The following is a 12,656-nucleotide window of genomic DNA, read 5'->3' as shown; positions in this document are numbered from 1 at the left end:
TGCTACTTTAGCAGCTTGCATACAACTGCTTGACTCACTTTCTCTCCACCAACACTCCACTTAACTCTTTGCAATCTGGTTTCATTTGTCTACACTGCCCCGAGACAGCATTAACAAAAGTGACCAATGACCTACTCACAGCTAAGTCTAAGGGTCACTTCTCCTTACTAATTCTCCTGAATCTCTCTGCTATGTTTGATACTGTTTATCACCCCCTTCTCCTGTACACTCTCCACACCATTGGCCTCCGTGATGCAGCCTTCTTCTGGTTCACGTCCTAACTATCCAACCAACTATTTCAGTGTTTTCGTCTCTAGTGTCTCCTCCTCTTCACTCCCTTTTTCTGTTGGGGTCCCACAAGATTCTGTCCTTGGCCCTCTGCTATTTTCATGCTACACCTTTTCTCTTGGTGACCTAATACAATCTTTTTGTTTTCAGTGTCATCTCTATGCCGATGACACCAGAAATGTACCTCTCCTGCCCTGACCTCTCCCCCTCTCTCTTATCCTGTGTTACCAACTGTCTCTCTGAAATCTCCCCCTGGATGTCCCACCGTTACCTGAAGCTTAACATGTCCAAAAGAAAACTAATACTTCCACTGCCATCCATACACCCAGAGTCCCCCTCACTGTCAATAATACCACAATCTCATTAACACCCCAAGCCTGCTGTCTAAGGGTTTTCTTTGACTCTGCCCTCTTCCTTATTCCACACATTTACTCCCTCACTAAGTCCTGCTTTCTCACCTCTGGAATATAGTTAGGATAAGCTATTTTATAACTCATGACACCACTCATCTAATTCACTCTTCTCATAGCTGGCATTTTCCTTGACTGCCTGTATCAAAAATGCACATTGAATCAGGGTTTTTTTTTGTGTGTGACCCATCTATGTATTTACATAAAAATGCTACCACAAGTAGAATAAACTACAAATAACAGCATTCAGTAGACAACTCTGAAGATCTCCTGGAAAACAATCAACTTAAAGGTTACTCGTCTATTTCAGTTTCGTCAGTATAGAACTATTAATCTCTTGTCTAAATCAGATTAATCTGTTAACTGTATTTTGTCAATCTAAGATGAGTTCCTTCCATAATGATTTATTTCTTCTGGTCATGTTGTTAAGGTACAACGTAAAAACAGCAACAGAGCACATTGCAACAGTGCAAGTACAAACTTCTAAGTCAGATGCAATCATCAAGATACAGATCCTAGATAATGAGGAAGAAGTTGTAAGCACTATTGGTAAAGGTCATGCATTGATCCCTGCATTTTGTTTTCTGCCCAAGGAAAGACCTTCAAGTTGTCAGTGTAAGTGTTTTTTTCTATTTATTTATCATTTTGTACAATGAACGATGATAGATAGTATCCTAGCAAATAAGGGTTACATTTCTTATATAGAGCACCACAATTATACGCTATGCTCTACATATCAAAAAATTAAAGTCTATTTGAGTCTATTAGAAAAAAGAATGTTGTCCTCAGGTGCTTAGACTCCATACATCCGGTATATATGTGGAAGATAAAAAAAAAAAAAAACAGTATAATACTGCACAGCAATATAAACAGCGTTCCAATTAAATAGTGGAACACTTGCATGGATTCTGATTGTGAAGTTTGCCCTAGGCAATTTCACTTCTAGGGATGGTCTCCTACGTTTTCATAATAAAAATGGAAAATCCAGGTCACTTCGGATTTGATACATGAATTTATTCTGTCAAAAGGCACGATGTTTCGAACTTCACAGAGTTCTTTATCAAGTAACTGGCATAATAAAGTGGCAAACAATCCAATATATATAGTGTCCCACAAGCATGTGCTGAAAACTAAACACTCCCCTCTGTTACCCCATGTGAGTCCAATTAGTTCCTGATTTCTCTTCCGCATTCCAATGAATGTCTATGGTTAGTCCAGTTCAATGACGTCATCACGTCCGTTTACGCTCCCTTTGTGGATCCTCATTGGGTATTAGTAACCGCGTGTCCTGATTGGCGCTGTCATGGGCGGTCTGCTTCCATTGCAACACTGTCTGTGTAGTCGCTGGTCTGCTTGGTTCCGTGATCTTGTGAGAGTATTGTTGTTCTGACATCATCATTATGGTTGTACTCCTGTGCTTTCCAATTGGCAGCGTACCATCCATCTATACGTCTGTGTAGATGATGCGTCTGAATGGGCATCCGTCCTGGTTGAAGGGGAGCTCCATATGTGGATTAGATACAATGAATCAATAAAAGGTCCCACATTACGCTACTAACACCTCTTTACAATGTTGCTAACACCTCCATAAAGTATAAACTGATTGCAGTGATTAATCAAGCTAAAATTAATAATTAAAATACAAATTAAAACACTATTGCATCTAAGATTAGACGAATACTTTTAAGCTAACTATAGTACCAACCTCTCAAGTGAAAAAGAAAGAGAGCTAAGCGGGAATCAGCAGCAGCATATAGGTAACCAGTAAATCAAGACAGAATCAGTGTTTTAAAGTTACATTCACCTAGTGTCCAAAAAACTGCTGAGAGCTAGAAAATCATTTAGGCCCCTTGGGAATACAGTGTCTAGGGTGAAAATACAGAAAGCTTCTTTCTGTAATAAGGCTTTTTCTTTGTCCGAGCCTGTAAAGGTTTTATTCACCTGATCGATCCCCGCTTTATTATGCCAGTCACTTGTATTGTATTGTATTGTATGTCTTTATTTATATAGCGCCATTAATGTACATAGCGCTTCACAGTAGTAATACATGGGGTAATCAAATAAATAACAGATAATATAAATAACAGATCATGGGAATAAGTGCTTTAGACATAAAAGTAACATTTCGGAAGAGGAGTCCCTGCCCCGAGGAGCTTACAGTCTAATTGGTAGGTAGAACGTACAGAGACAGTAGGAGGGAGTTCTGGTAAGTGCGTCTGCAGGGGGCCAAGCTTTATGTATCGTGTTCAGAATATCCACAGTGCTATTCATATGCTTCTTTAAGCAAGTGTGTCTTAAGGTGGGTCTTAAAGGTGGATAGAGAGGGTGCTAGTCGGGTACTGAGGGGAAGGGCATTCCAGAGGTGTGGGGCAGAAAGTGAGAAAGGTTTAAGGCAGGAGAGGGCTTTAGATACAAAGGGGGTAGAAAGAAGACATCCTTGAGAAGAACGCAAGAGTCTGGATGGTGCATAACGAGAAATTAGGGATGAGATGTAAGGAGGGGCAGAAGAGTGTAAAGCTTTAAAAGTGAGGAGAAGAATGGAATGTGAGATGCGGGATTTGATCGGAAGCCAGGAGAGGGATTTCATGAGGGGAGATGCTGAGACAGATCTAGGAAAGAGTAGAGTGATTCTGGCAGCAGCGTTTAGGATAGATTGTAGGGGAGACAGGTGAGAGGCACGAAGGCCGGACAGCAGGAGGTTACAGTAATCAAGACGGGAGAGAATGAGGGCCTGAGTCAGAGTTTTAGCAGTCGAGCAACAGAGGAAAGGGCGTATCTTTGTTATATTGCGGAGGAAAAAGCGACAAGTTTTAGAAATGTTTTGAATGTGAGGGGCGAATGTGAGAGAGGAGTCGAATGTGACCCCTAGGCAGCGTGCTTGGGCTACTGGGTGAATGATTGTAGTTCCAACAGTAATGTGGAAGGAGGTAGTAGGGCCAGGTGTAAGGAATCCGCTCCACGGTTTACTGGTTACCTTACCTTGCAGACCGGTGCAGTTCTGGAACAGCTTTCCTGAGGTTTGCTGCAGCCTGGATTCACTCAAAGCAATACACACTCCCTCTGGTATCTACTGCAGCTGTGCAGCCTTTCATTGCAAACTATACTTGCATTCACTCATTAGGGGCAGTACCTTCACACCCCCGCCGGGGATTGGCCCGCTGGCCTTTAAGTATTGCTTGCCCATAATGCTCCTTGCCGAGCATAGTCCTTACTGGATGTCAACTGTTTTGCCACAAGCTCTCGCTTGTTCCCCTTTGCTGATACCAGGTCACGCCCTGCGTCCTTCAGCTTCCTTCAAGCCGTTTGTTCTCCAATGCTGATTCCAGGTTACGTCCTGCATCCTTCAGCTCCCTTCAAGCCGCTTGTTCCCCTGTGCTGAAGCAGAGATTCGTTCCTGCGTCCTTCAGCCTCCTGGATTCCTGCACTAAGTAGTGGTTTCGTCCCTGCGTTCTGCAGTCTCCTGGATTCCTGCACTGTAGCGGAGGTTTCCCTGTATCTACAGCTTCCTGGTTCCTGGGGCCTACTCTTTCCCTAATATAGAGGGGCCGTGTCCTGGTTCCTGCGCTGAAACAGTGGATTCCCTTGCCCGCTCAGGACTTTTGCGCTGTAGCACTGGTGCACCCGTGCAGCTAGACGGTGTGCTATTCTGGTCTGCCTACCATCTCCTGTGACCAGCACCATGGGCCATGGTCGTCGCTCGCGCAAAGGCCAACCCCGCGCTCCTAAGCTGAAGCGGGTTTCTCCTATCTCCTTATTGCCGAACTCTTGCATGAACAATGTTTATCCTGACGTCTCCTGTTCTGACCCTGGCTTGTACAACGACGACGCTGTCTTCTCCAATCCTGATCCTGCGACATATGACTACGAACTGCGCAATCCGGATCAGCCTGCGCGGTCTCAGGTCGGTGCTTTTACAACCCCACCTCAGCCTCGCGGTCCGACCCTGGTTTGTGGCGAGCAGAACCCTGACAGTATGCTCGGCCCCACAAACTCGGACCCCGCTGAGGTAAGGGTTGGTACATTTTTTTCTGAAATCCTGTCCCGACCTATGGACCAGTCCCAGTATCAAGACTGGTATCTGTGCGATATCCTACCCCTAATGGAGGATCCATGTATGTTTGATGGTTTAACTCCTTTGCAAAAGAAATGCCGTAATGATCTCATTAGTAAGGCTTCCTGCCTCAGAGACTTAAAACAGTATTTTGCCACTTGTGTCCTCTCCCCTGATTCCCCTTCTCCCTGGGATAAGGTGAATTCTGTGAAACGGGCCAACGCCTGTAGGACACTCAATGGCCTGGCTTTGTCATTGGACATTCACGTAGTACTCCCGGACCCTTTCGTCATGGTGGCTCTCGCTCAGGGTACGCTGCATTTACTTTCCTCGGTATTGGACGTTCGCCTGTTAAAACAGGATCGCCTCCTGGCTGCCTACGCCGCGATTTGGCAGTTCCCCTCTGCTGCCAGTCCTGTTGCTAAACCGGGGGACGTATCTCTCTCTCCGGGAGATGACCAAACAGAACTATTACCAATATCTCCCAACGTAGTAACTGCCACAGTCCCAAGCTCTGATTGTATGCCCGGGTTCCCTTACACTAATGATATGTCTACATTAACCCCTGCCGATCAGTCCTGTGAGGTCCCCTTGGAGAACACATATGTGTCACTAACTAACACTAAGGTTCTTGTATCAGAGAATAAGTCCCTTAGTTCTCCTATTTCTAGCTTTGAATCCCTCTCTCTAGGTCTTGAGGGTTTTCCAGCTTTAAACTCTGCTAGACAGTCCCGCGCGCTTTCCCCGTCAGAGAAAGAATCCCTAAGTTCTGTTCCTAGGGTTATTTCTGTATTAACCTCTGTGGGGCAGCTCTCTGAGTTTCCTTTGGTTAATCCCTGTTCTCTGTCAGCCACGGTCACGCCCCTAGCTTCAGACGAGAGATTCCTGCTCTCTTCTAATACAGAGAAAAGGTTACCTATGTATTACTCTCAGGCATTGTCTGCATTAACCCCTGTAAATTCTTGCTGCCTCCAAGTTAATGCCTTCGTTGTAGCCTCAGAGAATGAGTCCACAAGTCAGACAGCAGAGGTTGCATTGAGGGATTCCCATAACCGTACGGAGTCTCTAGATATTCTTTGCTATAAATCCCCTGCTTCAGCTCAAGTTTCCGCAGTTTCGTCTCCGGAGACTTCGGCTAAAGTTCTGGTTCCTGTTAAATGTATTCAGGAGTCAGGTTTTTCCCTAAGCTTAGTCGCAGAGTTCCTTCTCCCGGGTATTTCACTGAACCAGCCTGTCGCCCACATAGCGGTGATCCCTGCTTCAGCGCATAGTTCCCACATTATGGAGTCTGCAGTAAGTTCTGGTTTCCCAGACATTCCTTACCAAATACCTACTTCAGAGACCAGTACAGTTATGATTAACCCCCGTGTACTGTCTGAGTTCTCCTCCTCTTTAAGCTTAGGGTTAAAGGCATACAGTAGTCTGTATGTCTCTCCTGGGGTTCATATTGTGTTCCCAGGAATGTTTGCGGACGCACGGTTTTCTCCCAAAAGTGACGCTTTTTCATATAGATCAGTAAAAAACTTGCATACTGTTTCCCTTTTCGCTGAATTGTGTCTTACTAGTTTTGAGACTCTGAGAAGTAATGATTCTCCTTCTGATTCTGAGGCTCTTTCTATAAGGGGTATCCTGTCTGGGGGCTCTCCTGATTTCTCTCTCCAGGCTAATCCTTTGGGGATCAGCATATCTGCGGTCACTCCCTTAGTACTGTCTGAGGACACCATGCACATATTACAAGTCCTGGGGTTTAAATCTGAGCTTTTTAGCTGTCCTGCCTTTGCTGAAACCCAGTCCCTCAGTACTGTGTCTAAATATGTCCCAGCAAACATGGGGTTACTCGGGGGGGAGATTAAAGCTCCTGTCTTAAAGGGTATTTTTTCTCACATGTCCAGCAAATTTAGAATCTCAGTAAGTGTTTCTATGTCACTTATCAATACATCTGATTTTTTCCCTAATCAAACCCAAATACCCTCACTATCGGTTAGGAGTCCTGTGATCAGAGATTTTGCACTAGAAAACACACCAATTCATGTTTTTGTCAGGTTAGGTACCCCTGTGGTTAGGGCCATTGCAGTTTTAGAGAAGACTCTTTGTACTCCTAAGGTGCATGTCATTAAGAGTTTTCATAGTTCATACTTGCTGCTTGTTGATTCTCAGGGCCCTGTCACTGAGGTACAGACTTCAGCTTCTGATGTTAGCTTCCCTCCCACCACTACCCTGGCTCTGCCTTTTTCTCAAGCTACTGATTTGAAGATCCCAAGGACTATTCCTGATTCACTGACAATATTATCTCTCAATGAAGATTTCCCAGTATTGGAGAACTCTACTGTTGTTTGCTTCTCTGCTCCTGCTAAACCATGGTTTTGTCCCTCGGAATTTTCGGTTGCCCCTGTTATTTCCTCTCAGTTGGAAATACTCTGTACGTATCCCAAGATTTCGGTCCCTATGCCTGGTTTACTGCTTGCCTTGTCACCTTCCATACCAATACCGGGAGATGCTTCTAACCAGCCTATACCCTTACTAACCATTACCTGGGAGCCTTCTAGAGGAAAAATTCCTCGCAAATTCCAACATGCAGTGGTCAGCCAAGACTTTTTCTGTTACAAAGTTTCTCCTGGTGTATTCGATCAACTATCAGGGCCGCGGATCCTAGATTCAGGTTTCTTTATTAAGGACTGGGCTTTCAGTGGGGGTTCTTCTACCGTTTTTGCTCTGGAACTCTCTGGTTCTTCACAGCCCTGGATTTCCAAGACATTTTGCGAGGCAAGCCATGTACCAAGGATGTTTCCTCCATCAATCTTATATCCTAGAACTGTACTCACCAAAGAACTGCTCGTTTACAGATGCCCTTTCTACCTAAAGAAGTTTAGGAACAACTCAATGTCCCCAAGGCCCATGGATGGTCCTGTCTGGCCAAAGTTCTCACCGGGGGGTGGGGGTACACTAAGGACTAATCATGAGTCTCTGGAGTACGACTCTAGCCCCAATCCTAGACGGTTCAGCAACAATTCCCGGGCCTCCAACTCTATGAGTGCTCATGTTCGCCCGGAGGTCTCGCGTGAAGGGGGGGGGTACTGTAAGGAATCCGCTCCACGGTTTACTGGTTACCTTACCTTGCAGACCGGTGCAGTTCTGGAACAGCTTTCCTGAGGTTTGCTGCAGCCTGGATTCACTCAAAGCAATACACACTCCCTCTGGTATCTACTGCAGCTGTGCAGCCTTTCATTGCAAACTATACTTGCATTCACTCATTAGGGGCAGTACCTTCACACCCCCGCCGGGGATTGGCCCGCTGGCCTTTAAGTATTGCTTGCCCATAATGCTCCTTGCCGAGCATAGTCCTTACTGGATGTCAACTGTTTTGCCACAAGCTCTCGCTTGTTCCCCTTTGCTGATACCAGGTCACGCCCTGCGTCCTTCAGCTTCCTTCAAGCCGTTTGTTCTCCAATGCTGATTCCAGGTTACGTCCTGCATCCTTCAGCTCCCTTCAAGCCGCTTGTTCCCCTGTGCTGAAGCAGAGATTCGTTCCTGCGTCCTTCAGCCTCCTGGATTCCTGCACTAAGTAGTGGTTTCGTCCCTGCGTTCTGCAGTCTCCTGGATTCCTGCACTGTAGCGGAGGTTTCCCTGTATCTACAGCTTCCTGGTTCCTGGGGCCTACTCTTTCCCTAATATAGAGAGGCCGTGTCCTGGTTCCTGCGCTGAAACAGTGGATTCCCTTGCCCGCTCAGGACTTTTGCGCTGTAGCACTGGTGCACCCGTGCAGCTAGACGGTGTGCTATTCTGGTCTGCCTACCATCTCCTGTGACCAGCACCATGGGCCATGGTCGTCGCTCGCGCAAAGGCCAACCCCGCGCTCCTAAGCTGAAGCGGGTTTCTCCTATCTCCTTATTGCCGAACTCTTGCATGAACAATGTTTATCCTGACGTCTCCTGTTCTGACCCTGGCTTGTACAACGACGACGCTGTCTTCTCCAATCCTGATCCTGCGACATATGACTACGAACTGCGCAATCCGGATCAGCCTGCGCGGTCTCAGGTCGGTGCTTTTACAACCCCACCTCAGCCTCGCGGTCCGACCCTGGTTTGTGGCGAGCAGAACCCTGACACCAGGTTTGGGAGGAAGTATGAGGAGCTCTGTTTTAGCCATGTTGAGTTTAAGGCGTCGGAGGGCCATCCAGGATGATATAGCAGAGAGACATTCAGAAACTTTGGTTTGTACAGCAGGTGTAAGGTCAGGTGTTGAAAAGTATATTTGTGTGTCGTCGGCATAGAGGTGATAATTAAACCCAAAAGAGGTGATAATTAAACCCACTTGATAAAGAACTCTGAGAAGTTCGAAACGTCGTGCCTTTTGACAGAATAAATTCATGTATCAAATCCGAAGTGCCCTGGATTTTCCATTCTTATTTGAACATAGGATTTCACCAGACAGGTTATTCCCTGAACCAAGGAGCACCGGTATTATAAAAAGCAAGTATTTTGCTTCCCTATATCTGATTAAGGGTGTGCATCACAAAACCTATCTCTTTATATCGCTCCCACATTTTCAAACATCAGTGGATGGCTGTGATTTGATTTATAGGGTTTACAGATCTTTACATGACTCTCCAGGTGATATTACACCTTAGCAAAAATAGAGAAAAACAGTGGCATAAAAAGTTTTAATAAAAAAAGAGCTGGTATGAAAGATAAGATACACTCACAAACATATGATTCAATCGCGCATTTGGATAAAGCTTCCCAGCCTGTGGCACCTCCGGTCGTCTTTCCTCCTGATGTATCCACAATCGGAGTCTGTGTGGTCTCTTACGCTCGGTCTCCTCCGCTCCTGTGGTCGAGAGGTGTCCATCCCTCCAAAATGGAACTCTGGAGAGGGTCCCGTAGCTATATCTCTCTAAACTCGGCTCGTCCACAGTTGGGGGAAGGGTCAGATTGGTGGCAGTTTTCTCCGGTGGACTCCCGTCTCTATGATGTTGCTCAGGGTGTCAGAGGCAGAGAAGCAATTTCAAACTGGTGCATCTCAGAAAAACTACGGTGGCCTGTGAGGGTCACCCTATGCTTTTCACATTCAAGCTTCCTCAGGGGTACTGACTGTCATAGTGTGCTGCCTTCTTAAATAGTATTTCCGCATTCAGATCTAATTGATATTGCAGCTGATACAGTACATTGGGAGGATCTACAGTAGATAAAGCTCCTTACCAATTCTCCAATTTGTATAAAGGTATTATACACCTCATTGTCAGTCTACACATCACCCTCCACTGAAGAGTAGGTGAGTGTTTATGGCTGACATAAAGAAGAGATATGTGTAAGTATTAATATTTCATACTATGTTATTTGTGCACCCACAGTTTACCTTTCAAATAAGGGAACTTTGTTACTGGCTTTGGCCAGATTTAAATTGCACTAAATCACAAATAAGCATATGCTTAATTTTATTTAACCCCATTTATTTCACATACTTCACAAAGTTTAGTCCATAAGACAATAAGAAATTGCATATATTCAGTGTAGGTACCTGATAAAAGGAGTCTAGCTTGACAAGGTTGGCAGGCTTGAATCATGTTTTGATCAAAATATGTAACCAAATAAACTCCTTTGTTGCACAGACTTAGTTTCTAAATGTAAAAGTGTCAATAGTATATTTTAGCCCAATTGGCAGGAGCGCAGCAATTGTGCTTTGTTTTCCATAAATGTAAGGTCAATCCTTTTACCAGCAGCATACTTCACAAAGGGAGACGTGCAGGTAATACTGTATGTACAATATTTATTTTGAGTGAAGTTTGATATTATGAAGGAAAACTTTTTTCATACAGCCACATAGTGGTTGATTCTCAATATAAACCCAATTTTGCCCTTCTCTTGTTAAAAAACAAACATATTTTCACCTCCTATGTAGAATGGCCCTTTTAAGTGTTCCCCCAGAGTTGTCTGGAAACTTTAAAGCTCTTAATAAAACACCATTTCTCAGCTTAGGTCCGTAGGGTGGAGCATAGCAGGTAATTAGAAATAGAGAAATGTACAAGTTCACTGCTCTAAATGCACTCATACCTCTAAAAGTGATTACTGAGTAATAACACAATGAAACTAAATTAAGACTAAACTTTAATAGATCCAGTTAAAACTATAATGTGGTCAAAGCAAAAACAGAACACTAAAAACCTGGTATTGGAGGTAGTGGCTCTGTATATATCAAAGGAGGGAGATGTTAGTACCCGAGTTGTGTCTGATCCAGACAGTGTAGTTAAACTAAATGCTGTTAAATAATAAGTAAATATCCCAGTAAGTAAAGTTATTGTTTGCAAAACCAGCGTATGTTTCACTTCATCAAGGGTAACCAGAGCAGCACTCAGATATAGTTTGTGGGTTGTTATTGCAGCATGTGACATTTAGTCACCACATCGCCCTTTGTTCTGAGTAGTTCTATCATTGGTGCATCAACGGGGGCATAGATAGCCACATTGGCAACTAATGTGCAGCCTACTACCCACGCCCTATACCCCCAACAACCCCCCCCCCTCAACACACACAGTAATGGGTAAGAGCCCTATTACCCGTCCTCGTGTTAATCCTCATCCTTTTTGTGGCACCTATATTAAAATAAAAAATAGTTACCAGCCAGTAACCCCTTAACTAACTTTGTGGTTAATTAACCCCCATCCCCGCTACCTACCCGGGAGGCCAACCACCCATCCCCCACCCCCTTTACCCCTATCACCATACACGCACGGGCAAAGCCCTTGTAGCAAAATATGGCTAATAGTGCTTTTGCCCATTTATGTCGAAAAAATAATAATTTACACAATAAAATGAAATTGACATTTCAAAACATTCAAATAAACAGTAGGCAATAAACCCATTGTCAGTGTGATTATTTATGCCCTCAATGGAGGATGAGGAAAGCCTTCATCCTGGCAGTTGTTGGGGGTAGTGGGTGGGTAGTAGGTTGCTCATTGGTTGCTACTGTTGCTATGCCCCCCATTGAGGACATTTTGTGAATAGCAGTTGCTGGCAAAAAATGTGAGTTTGGGCATTTTTTGAGCTACCACACAGCTTGTAATAGCGAGAGTACTAACGCTCGTTAAAAAGCCGTTTTCAAGCAATTTTGCCATGTTATCGAAGCTTTGTGAATAGTGCAAAATCACTTGAAAAGTGCACTTAACAAGCGTTAACTCACTAATCAAAGTTTAATTAATAGGCCCCTTTAACAGGGACTTATCACTGTTTAGAAAAACTGTCTCTATATCCAGCAGTGTGCTGGTTAATTGCACAGGCAATCAACCAGACTCCACGTGGCTGATTAAGACTGTGTTAGAAAAAGCCTGTTCTGTGAAACAGGGAGAAGATTTTCCTTAGCCCACAACTAGGGCTTGTCACGGGAGCTTGTGCAGGGTTATAATAATAAACACCAAAATATCACTGGGTTGAATTGAACACGACTAAGATATGATAAAAAAAAGTTTATTCCTTAAAAAAGGTGAACACACAAGATATACAAACAACACACAGAATATGAACACTTACTTAGGGTTTGGGGCAATGAAACAATCAGGATCTGGATTGGCAATTCATTCAGCAATACAGGATACAAACGATGACAAAAACGAAGACACCACGAAGACACTGGGCATAGGGCTTACACTTGTTTATATCAACATTGGGTGCCAGGCATTGGTTATCAATTACCTCCACCCAATTACCCCTTACCACCTCACGTGAGAAGCAAGGTAGTACCTGCCCACAGGGGTGGGCATTATTCTAATCAGGGGCTCATTTCCCTAGCCCCCCTCCCACAAGACTGGCGTCAACTAGTCTGCCTTTTACAGGAAAACCTTTGTCTCAAGGTGTGAAACACAACACTTTACCCAAGTACCCATGTCCTGCTCTTCTTTGTCCTAGCATACACAA

General features: G+C 44.5%; 1 protein-coding gene across 1 annotated transcript in view; it reads left to right on the top strand.

Annotated features, from left to right (window-relative positions):
• The window catches only part of ADGB (androglobin), a 542,000-nt gene that overhangs the window by 413,123 nt on the left and 116,221 nt on the right, over positions 1 to 12,656 (top strand). Inside the window, exon 27 of the mRNA XM_075596533.1 lies at positions 1,129 to 1,313. Coding sequence (XP_075452648.1) covers positions 1,129 to 1,313 — 185 coding nt within the window. The remainder of the gene's footprint in view (positions 1 to 1,128; positions 1,314 to 12,656) is intronic.

Source organism: Ascaphus truei, chromosome 4 (genome assembly GCF_040206685.1).
Source record: "Ascaphus truei isolate aAscTru1 chromosome 4, aAscTru1.hap1, whole genome shotgun sequence".
In the NCBI taxonomy this organism is placed as follows: domain Eukaryota; kingdom Metazoa; phylum Chordata; class Amphibia; order Anura; family Ascaphidae; genus Ascaphus; species Ascaphus truei.
Note: the sequence above shows the minus strand (reverse complement) of the source record. Positions and strands in the feature narration are given on the sequence as shown.